The sequence below is a fragment of the Macaca fascicularis genome, chromosome 19 (assembly GCF_037993035.2).
Source record: "Macaca fascicularis isolate 582-1 chromosome 19, T2T-MFA8v1.1".
Lineage (NCBI taxonomy): Eukaryota > Metazoa > Chordata > Mammalia > Primates > Cercopithecidae > Macaca > Macaca fascicularis.
In genome coordinates this window covers 16,945,599-16,965,806 of record NC_088393.1, presented here as the reverse complement: position 1 = coordinate 16,965,806, position 20,208 = coordinate 16,945,599, and the positions used below count along the sequence as shown (strand labels likewise).

The window sequence follows — 20,208 nt, the reverse complement described above, 5'->3', positions numbered from 1 at the left end:
CGGGGTTTTCTGCCGGTAGCGGGGCGGGGGGACTGTGCCCCAACAAGGGATGGCGGCAATGACTGCAGACTGGGGGAGGGGGCGCTTCTGAGGCCAGAAATGCCGCTCAACTTTCGACAGATCGCGGGACCCGCCCCAACGACAGAGCAATATCGCCCAAATGCCAGTGGCGCCGAGGTGGAGAAGCCGCGGCGTAGACGCAGATTTGCAACCTCCGGCTTTCCAGCGTTCCCAGCTACGGGGGGCGGCTTCTTTGCCGCCTCACGTTTTCGCGATCGGGGTCGCGCGTGGCGATGCAGACCCCCGCCCGTCACCACACCCATTCCCACACTCTCTAAGGGGCGGGGGCGGCCGCGGCGACACCCCTGGACTCCTCCGATGACCCTTCCGTGCGCAGAATCACAACGTGGACGTCTGCTTCCCTCGCCCTCACAAAAACTTCGGCAGCTGCTCAGCCTGCGACTCTCATCCCCCAGTCACGCGCCGGGAAGGCTCTCCTAGAGGAAGGATTTTCCCGCCGCCCTCCCTGCCCTGAGGTAGCCGCCGCGAGCGTCCGGGTTCAAGGACTCTTTGCGCGCGCGCTTCCGTCAGAAAGCCCCGCCCCGCGACCCGGGCGGGGGCGGGGTCTCCAGGCAGCGACCGTTGCCCCGCCCAACCTCCTCCCAACGGCTGCCTAGGCCGGGCGGCGGGGCGGGGCGGCACAGGCGGGTGAGTGCGCCTGCGCGCGCGTGCGCGGAGGCGCGGGGCGGGGCGCACGGGCAGCCCCGCCCATGCCTGGCGTCTCCGCCCGTCCCATCTCCCAACCTCCTCAGCGTGGCGCCGACGCTGCGTGCGGCGCGGACTACCCAGAGTACTCCGCGCGGGGGCAGCTCACTGGAGTTTGGTTCTCGAGGCGGCGGCAGCAAGCGGCGGCGGCTCCGGCGGCTCCTCCTCCTCCGGTGGCGGCGGCGGCCCGGGACCGAGACCCGGCCCCGGCTCCCCTCTCCGCCACCCCGCGCGCACCTAACCCTCCGGCGCCGCGGGGAACATGCGGCTCCGGCTCCCGGAGGCCGGCGAGTGAGTGACCCCCGTCCCCCGCCTCAGCCCGCCCGCCCGCTGGCCCGGCCGCAACCCCCGCCTCGCCCAGGCAATGACAGCGGCTCCGGCGTCTCCGCAGCAGATCAGGGACCGGCTGCTGCAGGCCATCGACCCCCAGAGCAACGTAAGTACCCGCCGCGCGAGCTGGGACGGAGGCCGCATGGGCCTGGGACCCTCCCCCTCTCCTGTCCCCCTCGCCCACCGGGCTTCGGGGGACCCGTCTGGCGCCCACCTCCCCTCGAGGGCCGCTGCCATCTCTGCCTCTCACTCCTCGGGCCCGGGCCGGGGGCAGGTCGGGCAGCCCGGCAGCGCTTGGTACGTGAGGCCGAGGCTTCCGTGCGGCCTGGGCGGAGGAAGCAGACGGGGGGCTAAGGGTAGAGTTTATCTCCCCTTTCTGCTCCAGCTCTATGACCCTCACTGCTCTGGACGAAGCTGCCCTGCATCGCCCTCCCTCCGGGACCTGAGACCCCCGGGAAGCCCTCCCGGAGCGGGGGAGGGGAGGGAGAAGGGCTGTGAAGCAACTGGTGTCCGGGGTATGACTCGGGGAGCCTGTGTCTCCCATGTCTTAGCCTTCTGGGTTATGAGAGAAGTCCTTCCCCCTCCTCCCGGCTGGCAGCACCTTCCTGGCTTCGGAGAGAACCCCCAGTGTGTTTTGCCCCTGGCCGGGTACCCAGGGTACGTGGAGAGTCTGTCTCCCTTCTGTGACTGGACACGCCTTCGCCAAAACCCTCTTGGGGTCGCTGCCAGCGACAGATGATTTCGGGGAGGGTGGGATCCTTCCTGTTGCCTTTCTGGGCCTCAGTACCCATTGCGTCTCTGACCAAGCCAGAGCTCCATTTTTTTGGGTAGTGAATTAAAGAGGACTTTTCTCTCCCGTTTACCCAAGAGCCCTGTTTCAGTAGGCTCTTTCCCTCACCTGGGGGTCTCAGCCTGGTGGCTATTGACCCAGACTGTCAGGGTTAACTCCAGGGTGTCGCTTCCTCGGGTGCCCCTTTGCTGAGGCTACTGTTGGCGGAGGGACCGCCCCTTCCCCCTCCGTATGTGTGGCTGTGTATCTGTGTGTGTGTATGTGTGTTGTTGCGGGGGTGGGGTGGGGGTGGGAAGACTGATCTATTCTCATATTTTCTCCAAGAGTTTCTTGGCAGTAGGGGTCATACTTCCCGCGGCAGGAGCAGGGCGGTGGGAAGATGCAGTAGCATCCAGGTATGAAGTGAGGCCCTGCTTCCCAGGAAGTGGCCATTGAGATCACTTTTTAATATGCTGTGAATGGAAGAAAAAAATCATCTTTGGCTTGGCCAGGTAACTCAGGTTTCTCTCACCGTAGGGGTTTTTACTTGTAGTTTTACATGAGCTTGGCTGATTACTCTTAGCAGTATGCTTAACTCTGATGATGTTTTTGGAATAATTCACGTTGACTTATACAATTTTTGGTAAGATTGAAGGGTTATGAGTTTTTTTCTAAGGCCCTGTTTTTGCTGTGATATAAGTACTTCTCTTATCCCTGGTATTCAGGTCCCATTAACATTGACTTGATGGTAATTGTCTTTAACAAATGTTATATTATACATTTTTGTTATGACTTTGGGGGTGGAGTGGGCACAAGCTATATAAAACCTTCTCGAATGTCCTTTTTGCAGTAACTGGTGCCACTGCAATTTTAAGATTGAAATATTAGAGGATAAAACTAGTGACATGAAAAAAATAGCCTTGGTGACTTGTACATCTTTTGTGGAGCCAGAAGGTAATTTTTTGAATTTCACGCACTCGCTTTCCTTCTGGAGAGTCTGAGAGGTTGCTGAGATATTAGCACTGATCCTTAATGCCACCTCAGAGAGCTTTGGGATCAGGCGGCACTTTGACAGGCGATCACAGTGTTGTAGATTAGGTCACTCCAGTGACCTCACAGTTTCCAGTATTGTGTAAGGCTCTAATCAAAAGGGTTCCTTGAGGCAGAAGAAAAGAGGACGGAACAAATCTTAGTTTTGTGTGTCTCAGCTCATGCAGAAATGTTATATAGGTCCCTGGTTATGTTACCTGACATGGAATTTGCATTTCATATCGCTTATTTTCAAGGACTTTGGTGATGATCTTGGGCAGAGTCCTACTAACATGGGGTGGATGGATTTGGGAAATTATCTTCTTGATTATGAGCAATGAGGAAAGTGCCTCCTTTGTGATTGATCCTCTGAGCGCTGTTATGGGCCGTTTGACAGGACCGTTCGCTTTGAGCAAACACCATGCAGAAACAGAGCTGCAGTGGACGGGGTTTGCTGGCGGAGGTGGTGGTGAGAGCTGGGCATGTCAGTGTGTCTGCAGTTTCTCTCGGATCAATGTGGGCTCAGGTGAGAGCAGGTGGCTCCAGCACAGGTGCTGCCGGTGTGCCGGTCTCTCCTCTCTGCCCTGCCCAATGATGAATTCCACTACTGGATATTTAGTTGACACATATTTAAGATGCTCGTGGAAAAAAAAAAAAAAAACGGGGACAGTGTTGAAGAGCCAACACTAAAATTAAACCTCTTCTGAGAGAAGCGGCAGAGAATTGTGTCATGTAATGCTTACCTTTATGGGCATGCAATTATGGTTAACAAACTTAGCTATTGCTTGCAAAATCAGTGTCAGGAACTGACCTAATATCCAAAAGTATCTGGAAAGTTAGGGAAGTGACGAAGTCGTGTTTACCAACCATCTCCTTGACAAAGAAATTCTTACGAGGAAAGTTGTTTCTGTGCTCTTTTAGCCCCTGGAGTATGCATTTGAATTCCTATAGCAGCAGGCTCAGAGTTAATAATTTCTGCCAATTCAGTAATAAAGTAAATCCTCTACTCTCCTTTTCAAAAGGCTACTAACGGTTTTTCAGAGCAGTCGGAGCTTTTCTTTTCGTTGTGCACCCTTTCAGCCCAGGGTGTTGAAAATCTCTCCGAAGCGCAGTGTGTGCATGATTGTTCCAGCTTACTCTCGCTGCATTGTGGGTAAAGTGAAGGACTGTGTCTTACTCTCGCACAGCAGTCGTAGTGAGCAGTCTCCTCAGCAGGTGATTCGGTTCCCATCTGCCTGGGACACTCTTTGTTTTGTGGAGGTACGAGCTTTATCTTCCTGTGCGGCACACAAGCTTCTTGGGATGTTTCATGTCTTGTCTTCTCCCTCTAGAGCAGAAGCATTTGGCACACTTTCTATCTGCTGCTTAAACTGACTGAACCCTAGCATCCATCTTGGACCTGTGCCTGAGGAGCTACATGTGAACCCCATTTTACTAGGAAGCCTTTGTAACTGCTTTATGCCCAAAAGTACAGTCGTGGAATATTCTAATGCAGAACTTTGGAGAGGGAAGGAGTCACAGGTGACTTGAGACGCTACTCAGTAGAACTGTGAGGAATATGGATGTTAAGTGATGATTAACAAACTTAGCTTTTAGAGGAAAGGTCCAACAGATAGTAGACGGTGTACTGCATCCTCATGACAAATAAAATAACAGCACAGGGCAGGGCTTGCTAACTGCAGGTGAATGTCCTGTGTTCAGAGCAGGGAGAGGCCTGAGAAGGTCCTGCAGCAAAGAGGGACTTGAACTAGCCCTGGCTGCTTGTGTCAGTGCCTCCAGCTGTCAGGCTCTGAGTGGGAAACGTCCTTGGGAGCTGCTTGCTTTCTTACAGCTCTTCAGGCAACAGAGACCAAGGGGGAGGTGACCAAGGCACGCTGCAGAGAGACCCAGCAAGAAAGATAATTTTCCCACCTAAGAATTGGAAGGTTGGATGTTGCTTACCTTGACTTTCCTGCAGATTTCTTGTCCACAGGGTGGGATTGGGAACGGGTGTATGCACCCCATAAACCTCCTTCCAGATCTAAGTTCAGATCCTGGAAGGGACAGCAGAGTCTAATGTCAATTGTTCTAGAAGGGTTTTTTGTTTTGTTTTGTTTTGTTTTTAATATATCTTTGCAAGGTACATTGTTTGAAGTTTCTCAGCTAACAAAATTCTAAACCAAGGTGTATGCTTTGTTAGTTTGTGTGGCACCCGTCAGAGAGTTCTGCTTCCTCCCAACAGCCTTGTGAGTGGGAGAGCCAGTCTCCCCTTTCGCAGGTGCAGAAGCCAGCAGCATCAGGTAGTAGGTGCTGCTCAGTGGTGTCTCCTGGGGCAAGCAGAGGACAAAATGCTTTTGTTTCTTACTGACTTAATGGGAGGTGGTGGAACCAAAGTTAGGGACTTACCCAGAGTCATTAAGTGACAGTCCTTAGAGTCCTTCCAACTCTGAACACCACCACGCTGTCTTGAAAGATGGAGAGATGGCTCCAGAAGAGGCACGAGGGGGCAGCGTTTTTGAGCTGATAAGAAAACTTGTGGGGATCCTGTAACGTCCCCTATGAGTTTATGTGAGATTACAGCCTGGGGCTGGATCTACCTATGTTAGATCTAACAGGGTGATGATATGAGACAGCCTGTCCCGTGAACATCTTAAGGTCTCTGTCACGGACAGAAACCTGGGCCAGACCACAGTGTGGCAACTAGCAACTAATATGGAACTTTTCATGAGTCTGTGTGACCAGTTTGCTCTCTACTTCAACATTACAGCACTTTTGATATTAACTTAAAATGCCATTTATTCTGCAGAAAAGCAGAATAGTATAAATTGCAAAATGAAGGACTTTTGATTCTGACCCTATCCAAAATAGGGGACCCTAAACCCAAACATGTAAATGCCCACTGCTCCACAATTGCCCAGATTCAGGGACTCTTCTGTCTTTACTCTTGTCTGTTGTGGCCAGGACACAGCAGAGGAGCAGCGTGGTGTTCTCTGACTTTGGGAAACAGAAAGGTAGCAAGTGTCACCTGTGACACAGGTGTATGTCCTTGTCTTTGACTCATTCTGTCCCTCAGGAGAAAGTGGACTTTACAGTCTGTCCTCACTGAGGTTTCTGTGTGGTCCTCAGACTGTGCTGTCCTGGTTGGAGGTCCCCAAGCCCTGGAGGACTGTCCAAGACCAGCGTGTGGCAATGGCTTTGTCCTGCATACAGATGTAAAAAGGCACCATGGTCACGTCAGCCCCTGGGCAACTGTGTAAGATAGGACATGTACCTTAAGGGCGCCAAGCTCTCTTAGGTGAGGGAGGACACTTGGGCTTGCCTTTTCTTGATTTTGGGGTCTGCGAACATCTTCTCAGACTGAGCTCCAGTTTAACCAGACTGACTCCAGGTGACTACAGTGGGAGGGGTCCCCTGGCCACTCCCCCACTATCATCTCCTTCTGGAAACTGGGTGCTTTGTCACTGCACGTTGTGCTTTTCCTTTGTATTTCTGGTGGTAGGCTGCCCCACGTCTGCCTGGTCCCTTTGGGGACCGGTAGCTGGTTGTCAGAATGGGTGGCCGAGTTTGTGGCCCAGTGAGTACAGGAGAGGCAGCGCATTTCATTCCAGTGTGGTCTCGCTAGCACCCATGCTGGGAGCACCTTCCAAAACAGCTGCTTTTCACTCTCAGAGCAGGGTGTGGATTTGCCATAGGGATTCCCTGAACCGGGAAGCATTTCCTGAGTGAGAAAGACACACCGATAATTCTGCATGCTCTATTTAAAGGTCTTCTCTGAATGGATTCTATGCCTTGGGAGGCATTGCAGTTACGTTTCAGTCACTAACTGATTAGCAAGTGCTCGTGTGCTGAGTGTAGAGGATACAGACCTGAAGATGCCCAGCTCCTGTGCCAAAGGGGCCTGGCGCCTCACAGGGAGGAGGGCAGATAGAGCATGGTCATGAATGAGCTGGGTTGGGGGTGCCATGGCATGTGGGCTCGGCAGTCAGATGGCCTGATGGTGCTGCAGGTCTCAAGTCCAAATGGAACAGTTCTCCCTGTGCCTTATTTGAAAACAGTTGAGAATTCTTAAGAATATGAGATGGCTTTCTTAAGTATATTCTGTCATCCAGTTTTTCAGAATAAGTTCTGTAGTCAGGCAGGCAGGCTTTTCTTGCGTTGTCTCTGGCATAAGTGGAACAGAGCTGGAAGGAATAGTCGGCAAATTATTGCACAGTTTTCCCTCTGTGCTGTGGGATGGGGCACAGGCAGATGTCGAGCTGTGTCTGTGGGTATGGTCGGGGTGTCTGGGCTTGAGAAAACGGAAAGGGTCTTGGGGTAGCCTGTACGTGGCACTGATTTTCAGCATTTGGGGTGTTGTTGTACCCTCTGCATTAGATTTGCTCTGTGTGGCTTTTGGAGGCAAGCCTAGGGGTAGGGAAGGTGAGAGTTCTGTGATGTGCTTAGGGGAGTGGTGGATTATTGTCAGAGCTTAACACAGTCTGGGGGCACTGTGAGGTGGCTATGTGGACATGCCCAGGCCCTTGGATTCTGTGTATAGGCCGTTGGATTCTGTGACCAGCCAAGTACCGGGAGGTTGCGATTCTCTATGGAGCCTATTCAAAAGGAGATGGGTCATGTCAGGTGAAGTACCAGCTGCCCTCTGGGAACTCATATCCCAAGGATTGCCAGGCAGTTGGGGTTAAAGGCCTTTGGATGTTACTGGGACTGCAGCAAAGTTTCCTGGGTTCATCCACTGCAGGAAAATAAATCTTGGAAATCCTCAGGGGACTCATCAGGTTTCCCCTGCATGCAGAGTTAGGCTCAGTCTCCTGTGTGCCAGCAGTAGTCTCTGTTGGGCAGCAGAGGCTGCAAGATGAACAGCCTCTGTTTACTGAGCACTTACACAGTGCCAGACGCTACTATGTGGAGCGTCTCATTGCTTCTTTGAATTACTTCTAGGGTAGGTGCTTCATCTTCATTTTAGGGACTAGGAGAGATTCACCGATTTGTGTGGTATTGCAGACAAGGGAACCAGAAGCCTTGGGTCTGAATCTATCACTGGGTGGTTCTGATGTCAGAGGGCTTAACCATGAGAGTCTTCCGCTTCCCACATCAGTGGTGCCAGGCATGGAAGCTGAACTGCGTTGCGTCTTCTAAGGTATACCCTTGCAAACATGAAGTGTTTTCAAATGTTACATTTTTAATTCCATTCCTTCCCAGTTCCTACAACTTTTCCCCCTTTAAATTCCTCTAGCCTAGTGGCTCCAAACCTTTTTGAATATGAGGATTCATTTTTATCATCAGAAACCTTCTGGAACCTTCACATAACAACAGGTGTGCTTTGAGTAACTGTTTTAAAGAAAATTCGAGGCCAGAACCTACTCCTAATCCAGTTGTGCTTCGAAGTGAAGTTCTGTCTTGTCGTCAAAACAGCATCAGTGTAACTCTGAGAGCAGGCCTTACCTGTCTGTGACACCTGGAATTTGACCTTTGTGCTGCCTCCAGTTGGGAACCTCCTGTCATCCCTGCTGCCTGCCTTTTCTGAAACCTTGCCTGGTTTAATCCAAGACCATCTCTCTCGGGAACCGTTCATCGTTTTAACACTGTGTATTCCTGCTGATAACAGGTCTTGTTGGTTACATTTTCCATGTGACTGTGAAGTGCCCAAGTAGGAGAGCAGGAGTTTCTCCCTTAGTATCTCGAACTGCCACAGCACGTGGGTGCCCAAATGCTTGGTGCTCTTACTGTGAACAGGGCCAGTTTTGGGAATGGCTGTCAGCGTTACTGAGCAGGTCCTAGGTGCCACCAGTTTTCAGCACTTCACCTGCATTCAAAACACATTTAATCTTCATAGCAGGTGTAGATTAAACAGGAGGCAGGTGCTGGTGAGGAAACTGAGGTTCAGTGGACACAGCTGGAAGAAGGCTAGGTGGGATGAGGCTGGGGTTGGAACACACCCACCTGCTGGCTGTCTTCCATGTCATCTGTGAGAGGCCAGTGGGCACGTGCTGCGCAGGCACTCCCCTTTCTTGCCTGGGTCCAGCTCTTTATGCTGGATTCATCTGTGCGCTGCTTTTATGCCAGACTGGGAGGACAGTGGTCCCTGAAATGCTCTGTGCTTTCTCTGGAACTGGCTGAGGAAGGGGTGTAAGGTGTGTTTTCCTCTTTCTTTCTCATCTGGTATTTTTCACTCTAATAGAGAAGGTGGCACTTGATCTTAGATTTCTGCCTGTCTGTGTTCCCTAGACACTGTTCAAATGTCACTTCGTCTGTGAAGGCTGGGTCCCCAGCGATCCTTTGGCCTTTTTTGGTCATGTGACAAAACATATGGCATTCCTGGACACACATCCCCCCAGATTTTCATTTGTTATGGCCAGAAAGTGGGGTGCTGCTTTTTCCAGGCCACACCCTGTGGGGGTTCAGCCTCGTGGCTGCTGTGGAGACTCGGGTACTGGTGTGCTGGGTGCACAGCATGGTTTTGTAGGGTGTTGGCTGTGGCTGGCCTTGACTCTGGTGGGGGTTCTGTGGTGCAGGCGTCAGCAGTGGCGAGTTACTGGGAGGACTCAGGTGCGTGTGACCCGTGGCCCACACCGAGAGCCCAGTGGGCTGGCAGCACTCCCAGGCCCTGGCGGGAGTGTGCCTTCAGCACGGCAGTGCATTCTTCTGTTTCCCACCCACACTCCTGGTCACATTGGCTCTCTGGGCAGCCACCTCCACACACTGGGTTTAGGTTCTTCTTATCCCCTTGATGACTTGTTTTGATGTCCCCCCTTCTAGTCATCAGGTTCCTGGCCCAGCTTGAGATAGACGCGGAGAGGTGGCCACATCCTCTTTCCCACCAGGGTGATGTGGTAGTTACCATGGTAGCTAACAGCCCTCCTGTTCTGCAGGCCAGCCCTCTAGAACCCTTTATAGATGCTGCCAACTCCATTCACCTCCCGGGTGCATCTTGCATGGTGCCTAGGCTAGCAGTCCTCAAGCTGGCTTTTCAGTGCTGTCAGTGGGAGACCCATAATACTGATGTGAAGGGGTATAAAATAAGAACAGCTTTATCCTTTTGTGTGGTCATTGGTTCACATTGTTTCCTTCTGTGTTCACTTAACTGGTTGCCTGCACAGCACCTGTCTTTACTTCCTATACTAATTCTGTGGCCTGGCCAGCCCTAGAGGGAGGTTAGTGCTGTACTGGTGGCAGGAGCTTAGACACAAAGGGGCTGACGGTCACGCAGGCCCAAAGGCAAGTCTGCGGTCAGGTGAGGACCTGGTTTTTCTCTCTCCCTCTTTTGCAGTGTTGCCTTCACACAGTAGGGTCCCAGCAGTTTCAGGATTTTCCCTCACCGAACTCCCGACTCTGCCGGAATCCCCACCAAACATTTCCTAATGCCTTTTCTGAGCTTTGATTGAATCAGCAGTTTGATTGAATTGGTTGATTGGTTTACCCCTGAATCTGGTGTGAGTTCCACCCAAACAGTCCCACAATAGAGGGGATGTTCCCGGGAGACATCAAGGTCCTGTTAACGGGAGAAGAGTAGTGGATCCAGTGTCCGTGGATATGCACTGATGTCATCACCTCTCCTGAGGTGACCGTCACATAGTTGGGCCTTGGCTCCAGAAGGCAAAATGGGAGTAACTGAAGTGTAAGGTCCAGAGTAGCAACAAGGTGGTTTGGCTGGTGTGAGGTCACTGCGTGGAAAGTTGTAAGTACCTTCTCGTTCTGGTTGAACCGCAGATTGCATTTGCCTGTAGTCACCCTTGGGGACCTCGCTGTCACACTGTCCTAGTGCAGGTGCTGGCCAGCTGCAGCTTCAGATCCCGTCCTGGGCTGGAGAGAGTCTTGCATGGTGCTGTTTTTTTCCTCCCTGTCTTGACAGTGTCTCCTGGTGCTTCAGTCACTGCCTGGAATGGAGCCCATGCTGGGGGAGGTGGTGCAGTCCAGGTGATCTGAACCCCCCCAGGCCTCCTGCGGTCATGAGGAAACTGTGCTGTGACCCAGGCAAGAGCTGTGGCCTCTCCTGTAGCTTCTCTGAACTTGTGGACCCTGGGCAGAGGCTGGGAGATCTGTTGGGTCTGATTGTCCTGCTTGTTTCCTCTCATCTGTTCTTCCCCCGGTTAACTGGAAACTCGTACCTGTGTTTCCTGGCCTGGCTTCTTCCCCTTCGGTTAACGGAGAGGGGTGGACTCAAGTGATCTTTCTTTTGCAGCCTCCATTTCCCCAACCCCACCTTGTGTTTCTGGGGGGGCTCTCAGTAAGCCCCTGAAGTTGGTGTCTGCTCCCCCTTTTGCCTGGCAGTGACGAAAGTGGGCTACATGTTAAGTAAGTCTCAGGCTCGTCTGTGAGGGAAAGGTTTTTTTTTTTTTGGTTTTTTTTTTTTTTTTTGAGATGGAGTCTCACTCTGTCTCCCCCGCCCCCCACTGGAATGCAGTGGCGGGATCTCGCCTCACTGCAAGCTCCGCCTCCCGGGTTCGCGCCATTCTCCTGCCTCAGCCTCCCGAGTAGCTGGGACTACAGGCCCCCGCCACCGCGCCCGGCCAATTTTTTTGTATTTTTAGTAGAGACGGGGTTTCACCGTGTTAGCCAGGTTGGTCTCGATCTCCGGACCTTGTGATCTGCCCGCCTAGGCCTCCCGAAGTGCTGGGATTACAGGCCTGAGCCACCGCGACCGGCCTTGTGAGGGAAAGATTTGTGAATGGGTATTCCACCTTCACTTCTGCCTTAAGGGAGTTTCTCAAGCATTTCATTTCTCACCTTGATGGTTGGTGGGCAAGCAAGTGCCTGAACTTGGGGGCCCCTGAGTGGGGAGCCTGTCTTCTCCCAGGAGAGCTTCAGCACTGCCCTCCTGTGAGCTCCTTCTGCATTTGCTGCCCAGCTTTTTCCCTCTAAACACTGAGCTGAGCTTAAATAAATGCTGTTTGGGATTGAAATTGGAGTGGAGAGAAAGGAGAGGGAATCTTTTCTGTTTCTGGTCCTCGGCACTATGTCTACGTGTGTATATGTGTCTCTCTGTATGTGTGTCCGTCTGTGTGTCCGCAAGTCTTGTGGATGGGCTGCTTCATGTGTTGGGAAAGGCAGCAGCTCCTGAGTTTGACCTGTCGTAGAGAGGAGTTACTTTCTAGTTTCCAGTTCTGGAAACTTCAGGAGACACACTCTGGCTTGGCTTAGGGTGGCATGGGAGGGCCTTGTAAAAAGTGTCAGTGCCCACAGGAAGTCAGGGAAGTTTTTCCAGAAGGAGCAGGGTCTTTTATGCAGACGGAAGCAGCATGTGCTCCCAGGCTGCTACAGCCCTGTGTACCTGAAGGAAAATGGTGAAAACCCTGGCCTGGAGTGGGGAGGGAGCATGTTAGGTGTTCTGGTGTAGTTGGCAGGTGGTATTTGATGCTGGATAGTATGCGGAAGACTTGTGCATTGCCTCTCTGGACATGCTGTCTACACAATGAGGAGTTAGGGGTGTGACCGAGTGGGCACCTCCTCATCACCCTGGTGATGATTCTTCTGTGTTGAGAGCACTGCAGACATGGGTTACTATCTGGTCGGGTGGTGGGCTCCCTCAAGTTGGGAAATAGGAAGTGGCATCATCTGTTTAGGAAGATGAGCTGTCCTTGGGCACAAGGATACCTGTTGTGTTTGTCACGCCAGGTTGTCTTCTCCTTAGGATGCTGTTCTCTGTGCTCACCATGGGCACTTGGAATGAATGACAAGGCCTAACAGTGGGGGGATGTGTGCCTCCCTGGTTCCCTTGCCCCTTGCTGCGTTGGTCTCTTTTTTTCTCTCCACAACCCCTTCCATTGGTTCATGCTCCCCCCAGGTGTTTTGGCTTTGTGTAGCTCTGCTCATGATCTTTGGCCCTTAAGACTTTCCCCAGGTTGTCTCAGAGCCACGGCTTCCTTGGCACCTGGATACTTGCTCTCCAGCGCTATCTCCTGTGCCTGGATGTCTAGACAGCCCACTCCAAAGTGGATACACCTTCTTCACCTCTGCTCTTGTCATGCTGTGCTGTGTCTGTTGGCGGCGCCATGATCTACTGCTCTGTAGACCACCTTAGGGCCATCCTGGAGTCCTCCTTCCTGCAAGCTGGACCTTTAGAGGGTCTAGTGCAGCAGTGTCCCAGTCAGTCTCCTGCCTTTGTATGTCTGAAAACAGATTGGGATGATTGACTTCTCTGGTGGTGTCGTGTTGCTGACTGGATAGAGTCTCAGCTCTTTAGGTGGCATATAGTAGAGAAGACAGTCTTTCTCCTGGGTGGAGGACTTAAGCAGAGTGGAGTTGGAACCATTGACCCTGCCGTTCACCTTGCAGCCTTCCACGAGGTTAGGTTTGCAGCCTTTGTTTTTCCAGAAAGATGTAAAAAATGCTGCATAGGAAGGCTTTTAAGAATGGGACATGGCCCTGTGCATGAAGCATCCTGGGTGCTCACATGCATGCTACCTAATAATACACAGGCTTGGTGGTAGAGAGCCCATCTAGCTCCCATTGCCTTCCTCCTGGTCTCTGCATCCTCGTTTTCCTGAGAGCTGCCCCTTCCTCTCTCCAGTCCATGCCCATTGGATGGTTAGTAACGTAGGTACGACTGGCCAGTCATGGGGCTGCATCTTCCTGGGCAGTGATTGGTTCAGAGACAGACCTGTGACCCAGTCAGAGCCTGTGAAAGTTGTAGCACTTTGCTGGAGTAGTTTGGGGAGACTTAAATGGGAGAGGATGTGAGCTGTTTTCTGCTGAGGTTTGCTGCCTGGAGGCAGCCTGTCCAGGAGTAAGACCTGGTCAGAGGAGTAGAGAGGACTAGGACCTTGTGGCTTGGCTGATCTGAAGTAAAGCCTGTCCTAACCTTTTTTTCTTTTTTTTTTTTTTCCCCAGGAGTTGGAGTCTTGCTCTGTCTCCCAGGCTGGAGTGCAATGGCATAGTCTCAGTTCACTGCAACCTCTGCCTCCTGGGTTCAAGCAGTTCTCCTGCTTCAGCCTCCCGAGTAGCTGGGATTACAGGCACCTGCCACCACGCCCAGCTAATTTTGTATTTTTAGTAGAAACGGGGTTTTGCCATGTTGGCCAGTCTGGTCTCGAACTCCTGACCTCAGGTAATCCACCCACCTTGGCATCCCAAAGTGCTGGGATGGATGACAGGCGTGAGCCACCATGCCCGGCCGCCCCCAAACTTTTAAGCTAAGTGAGCCTATGGTTTTCTTTCTTGATTAAACCCATTTGAGCTGACTTTTCCCTCACTTGCAACTGAGAGAGTCAGGAAAGAATCATCTGAGCACATTATGCCCCAGGCTCTGGGTCAGGTAGCCCTTATTCCTCTCCTGCTCCAGCCAGGCTCAGCTGCTCATCAGTCAGCTCCTGACCTTTTTGTGCACCCCACCTGATCACCTGCCCTCTCTCTCTCCTTGCCTCTCTGGGCTCAGGGTCCAGAGCCTCCATAAACAGCCCTGTCTTCTGACTATTCCAGGCATCCTGGTCTGATCTTTCCCACAGCGCCTCCTGTAACCGGTCTGACGTGCCTGTCATTTCCCCCACCCCCATTCCCCTTGAAGGGAAAGACTGGTTGGTTGTTTTCTTGCTGGTATTTAGTGAGCCATTCATTCTGTTAGGGCCAGTAACCAGTTTACAAATGGATGTGGGTCCATTTCTGACTTCAGGTTACAGAAGTAGCATTGCCTAACCTGGGAGGACCCAGTTGGTTTTGGGGTAAGAATTCAGACTTAGTGGGGCCTGAGCATGGTAGTCTTTTAGCTCATGAGTATTGGGGTTGAGGTGACTGTGCCTGGACTTGGCCAGACCCCTGGAGGAAGCCCCCTCCTGTGATGGTTACTTGGCTCTCTCCAACCTTCAGCCCTTTGGATTCCTCCCATGGTTGGAGCTCAAGCGGTCTGCTTGCTTCAGCCTCCCAGAGTGCTGGAATTACAGGCGTGAGACCCTGCGCCGGGCCAGACACTACCCTTAGCACAGCTTCTGGACCTTAGCTGGAAGGCCTCGGGTCCTTCTCAGCTGTTTCTACTTCGGTGACCTTGGACCAGATCACTTAATGTCTCCAAGCCTCAGTCTTTTTACCTGTGACATGGAGCTGGCATTGCCATCACCTGTTGATACCGTCCTCTGGGGTTTGAGGTGTGTTGAGAGCCTGGCATAATGCCTAGCCTCCATTTAGTCACCCTGATCATGAAGATGCTGGTACTGTCTTCCTGTGACAGATGAGTTTGGGATGTTGTCTTCCTGAGGCCATGCAGTTGCAAGGGGGAAGTGAGGATTTTAATTCCATCAATGATTCTGTCACCAAGCCCAGGGCATGGATCTCATTGAATCTGGTTACCTGTCCCACTTCACAAACCAAGGGCTTGACATCCTTTGGTGTAAATCTTCATAAGGGACTATAGGGACTTTATCCTGGGGTCATAATAGAAATGGTTGCAAGGACAACAGCATCAACTCTTACTGTGTGCTCACTCTGTGCTAAGAATCATCCATTTTATAGATGGGCTAATTCAGGAAACTGAAGCATAGTGAGTTTAGGTCGCTGGCACTGCACAGCTGTGAACCCGACTCCTTCTGCCCTCAGAGCCTTTGCTTTCATCCAGAGATAACACTGTTGCCCACTGTAGAGGGGAGGGGAATGCACGTGAAGCCAGTGCCACCTGGACAGTGCCCATCAAGTGCCTTGCCTGCACCTTGGGTAGAGAGCTGGGGACTCTGCTGTCTTTTTCCACGTCGGAAGTGCAGGAGTTTGTGCCTGAGTTGTCGTGGAGTACAGAGGGATCCCCTGTCCCTTCCCCAGCCAGATACAGCCTCTGATGTCTCTAGAGCCTTTGAGCCATGTCAGCTCCAGTTCATGAGGCCTTTTCTTGTGGAGAAGGGAACCTTTTCATTTCTTATGGGTAGGATGATGAATAGGTTTAACAGTCAACTAGAAATCCTCTAAGCCTCCTCTCCCCTCCTCCCAAAGAAAGAAAGAAGGAAAGAAAGAAAAGTATTTAATATGTAAGAGTTTGGGAATTAGACCTGGATTCGAATCTCTACAGCTCTATCTCCAAGTTGTATGTTCTTGGACAAATCACATCAAATATTTATCACTGCTATTAATACTCTATAAAGTGAAGACGTCCCTGTCCTACTAAAGGTAAACAGTGCCTGAAAGGAAATTTAGTACCTACTAGGTACTAAACATGTATAAGCCCCTTCTTGACTTTTCAGGAGCTAGGGGGTATTATTCCCCTAGATGAGTTTGTAGATACTGGACTTCGATTTTCACAAATGCCGTTCTTTTTCAAGGATAGTCTTTCCTTTAGTGTCAGCAACGAGCAGTTACAAGACAACATTGCATAATTTACACATTTCTAAATGCTCCCTCGGGGGAAAACAGGAAGAAATTTGTTGTAGAACAAAATCCCAGACATCAGGGTCCAGAGCCTCTTCCTTGGAAGAGGTGCTTAGGCTGAAATTCACAATCAGGTTTAAAAGCTGCATATACTTTGGGAGGCCCAAGACAGGTGGATCACAAGGTCAGGAGATCGAGACCATCCTGGCTAACATGGTGAAACCCCGTCTCTACTAAAAATACAAAAATTAGCCGGGCGTGGTGGCAGGCGCCTGTAGTCCCAGCTACTCGGGAGGCTGAGGCAGGAGAATGGTGTGAACCTGGGAGGCGGAGCTTGCAGTGAGTGGAGATCGTACCACTGCACCCCAGCCTGGGCGACAGAGCGAGACTCCGTCTCAAAAAGAAAAAGCTGCCTATACTTTCCCAAATCTCTCTGTGCTGCAGTTGCAGGTAGGGTGATCAAAATACAACTTTGTGCACATGAAACTACCTTTCAGAAGCAATAGCCAATATCCTTCCTGTGTAGAGACTTACTTTAGAATTAACAATTGTGGCTAGGCATGGTGGCTCCAGCCTGTAATCCCAGCACTCTGGGAGACCGAGGTGGAGGATTGCTTGAGGCGAGGAGTTTGAGACCAGCCTTGGCAACGTAGTGAGACCTTGTCTGTACTAGAAATCACAAACATTAGCTGGGGGTGGTGGCATGTGCCTGTGGTCCCAGCTACTCGGGAGGCTGAGATGGGAGGATTGCTTGAGCTGTGTAGGCTGAGGCTGCGGTGAGCCAAGATCACGCTACTGTACTCCAGCTTGGGCGACAGAATGAGACCCTGTCTCGAGAAAAAAAACAAACAAAAAGTAATCATAAATCATAAGATCTCCAAGATTTTACTGGATGGAAAAATGTTGACGTATTTGATGCCTGGAACATATACCTTGCACAAAAACATGTGGGCAGAATGGCCTTGGCAGGTAATCAAGACTGGACGTTAAGCCAGCCTGTTGCGGTTTTATCTCTCCTGGCCTATCTCCTACCCCACCCCCAACAACCTGCATCACCCTGCTGGCAGGAGCTCAGAGCCACTGTCACCCTCCTGGAAACTATTTATGTAGCAAGAGCCATGGACTTGCTCATGTCCTGTGACCCAGTAATTTTACTCTTGGAAGTTTATTTACAGGCGGAGCTTGGTGGCTCATGCCTGTAATCGCAACACTTTGGGAGGCCAAGGTGGGAGGATCACTTGAGGCAAGGAGTTGAAGACCAAACTGACCAATATAGCAAGATCTTGTCTCCATTTAATTCTTTTTTTTTTTTTTTTTTTTTTTAATGAAGTTTATTTTTAAACAGCATAGGAGAAGCTTCAGAATCATGGTGCATCCACAGAGTCAAATAGCCTATAGCCGAAAGCGTGATTCTGGAGGCTCTATAGAAAAATGGGTAGGCCTTGCCATGAGGGGGAAAGGAGTGGTTTTGTCACTCAGGCATCTGGATAGGCTGGATGCCTGAAGAACTAGAATCTGGGGTAAAATGGAAGCACTTGTGTTGGTTGGGGCAGGGGAAATGGGTTAGTTTGTTTTCCCCTGTGCTCCATTGTCTTTTCAATTAAACTGTAAAAAAAATGAAAATAAAAGTAGACTGCTCTAGCCTGAAGAGCACTTGAGCACTATTGAGAGCAATCGGCTCTGGAGTGGATTGCGGGCCTCTATGTACTGCAATCAGTGGAGAGGATTATTTCCCCTCTCATGTGTTTCCGGAAGGTTCAGAGCACTAGTGTGCAACACGACACTCCAGTCAAGGCCACCAGTCATGTTCCTAGAAGCCTGGGGTCCATCCCACCAGGACTGACTGGACAACACCTGGTTTTCTCCACACGGTCAGTGAAGCCACACCCCATGGCTCTGCTCAACACCCTGAAGTGATCTGTGCCTCTGCCTTCCTCTCACCTTAGTCACCTACTCCACCTGTGAGACCCGGGGGCTACTGCCAGGTTGCATGTTCTGCAGCCCTCCTCTGCCCTCTATCTGAGTCCAACCCTGGCCATTTCCCTCTTGGTCCTGCCCCTTCCACACTGATAAGCAGATGACACCACTGTCACTTCACATCCTTCAGTGGTTTTCCATCACCCTTCGAATAGACGCCTACACTCCTTATTGTCATGATCTACACATGCTACAGGCCTTGGGCCCTTCTTTCCTTTCTCAGCTCAACTTGAACCCTTGCCCTCATTCTTGTGGGAGAACCTTCTCCCTCCTCCAGTTCTTGTGACAGTCGGACTTCTTCAGGCCTCTCTTGGCCACCCGTTATATAGAGCCCATGCCCTCCTGCTGTCGCACTGCTTTCAGCCTTCCATGTCATGGCACACGTAGGAAACAGTGGCATCCACAGGGTGCAGTGGGTAAATTGGAGGTGAGACTAGGGGAAAGTGCACATGCTGTTTCTTCCATAGAAATTATAAGGATGGTGGCTCACGCCTGTAATCCCAGCACTTTGGGAGGCCGAGGCAGGCGGATCACCTGAGTTCGTGAGTTTGAGACCAGCCTGACCAACATGGAGAATTCCCACCTTTACTAAAAATACACAGTTAGCCAGGTGTGGTGACGCATGCTCGTAATCCCAGCTACCAGGAGGCTGAGGCAGGAGAATCACTTGAACCCAGGAGGTGGAGGTTGTGGTGAGCTGAGATCACACCATTGCACTCCAGCCTGGGCAACAAGAGCAAAACTCCGTCTCGGAAAAAAAAAAAAAAAAAAAAGAAATTACAGGCCGGGTGCAGTGGCTCACACCTGTAATCCCAGCACTTCGGGAGGCCAAGGTGGGCGGATCATGAGGTCAGGAGATCGAGACTATCTTGGTGAACACTGTGAGAGCCTGTCTCTACTAAAAATACAAAAAAATTAGCCAGGCGTGGTGACGGGCGCCTGTAGTCCCAGCTGCTTGGGAGGCTGAGGCAGGAGAATGGCATGAACCCGGGGGGGTGGAGTTTGCAGTAAGCAGAGATCGATCTGCGCCACTGCACTCCAGCCTGGGCAACAGAGCGAGACTCTGTCTCAAAAAGAACAAAAGAAATTATAAGGAAAATAAAATACAGGGTTTTAGGGAACATAGTCAATGCTGAACTTGTGTTGAATAACATTATGATTATTATTATTATTAGAGACAAGGTCTTGCTTATTTTTTAGAGACAGAGTCTTGCTCTAAAAGATTTGGTTGTCTGGGCTGGAGCACAGTAGTGCAATCATAGGTCACTACAGTCTTGAGCTGCTGGGGCTCAAGGGATCCTCCTGCCTCAGCCTCCCAAGTAGCTGGGACTACAAGTGCTAGCGACTACCCCTCACTAATTTTTGTATTTTTTATAGAGATAGTCTCGCTGTGTTGCCCAGGCTGGTCTTGAACTCCTGGCCTCAAGTGATCTTTCTTCCTTGGCCTCCCAAAGGGTTGGGATTACATGTGTGAGCGACCACACCCAACTTGAATAACATCACTGAAATAACATTGCCTTTTTTTTTTTTTTTAAAGAGTACTTGTGTCCAAGAACATCACTTTTATATGTTAGGGTGTGGGTTTTGTTTTATTTTTGTTTCTGTTTTGCTTGACTTTTATAATTGTGGAGAAATTTTGTTTGCACAAGAAGGTGATAAAACTTAGAAGCATTTTTTTTAGTAAACATTGAAAAATTTATGAGTTGGCATTTCTAAAAAATCCAGATTCTTTAGTCCTTTCATTTATATGGAATGTTGAAATACAATAATGCAAATGGACTTTAGTTTCATTCAGACTCTATTTCAAGCACTTCAAAATAATGAAGCTCTAATATACACAAGGCATATACTAAGGTATAGACAGTGGTGTGCTGGTGAAAATTTGACAACCAGCTTAGGAAAAAAAAATTCATATATATACATATGTAAATATGCATGTAAGTTTATGAGTTTTACTGGTATAAAGGATGGGTGGCATTTGCAAATAATAATGAAATATACAACACTATTGTCAGTTCCACATAGCCAAGTGCTTCTCACCAGCTGCTTCCATTGATTTTTGCTGAGCTTTTGTATCAACT

The 20,208-nt window shown here is 50.7% G+C and overlaps 1 protein-coding gene across 1 annotated transcript in view; it reads left to right on the top strand.

Annotated features, from left to right (window-relative positions):
* The first annotated feature begins 872 nt into the window (after positions 1–872).
* Positions 873–20,208, top strand: part of MED26 (mediator complex subunit 26) — a 53,648-nt gene continuing 34,312 nt past the window's right edge. The window contains exon 1 of the mRNA XM_015440527.4: positions 873–1,201. Coding sequence (XP_015296013.1) covers positions 1,130–1,201 — 72 coding nt within the window. The 5' untranslated portion in view covers positions 873–1,129. The remainder of the gene's footprint in view (positions 1,202–20,208) is intronic.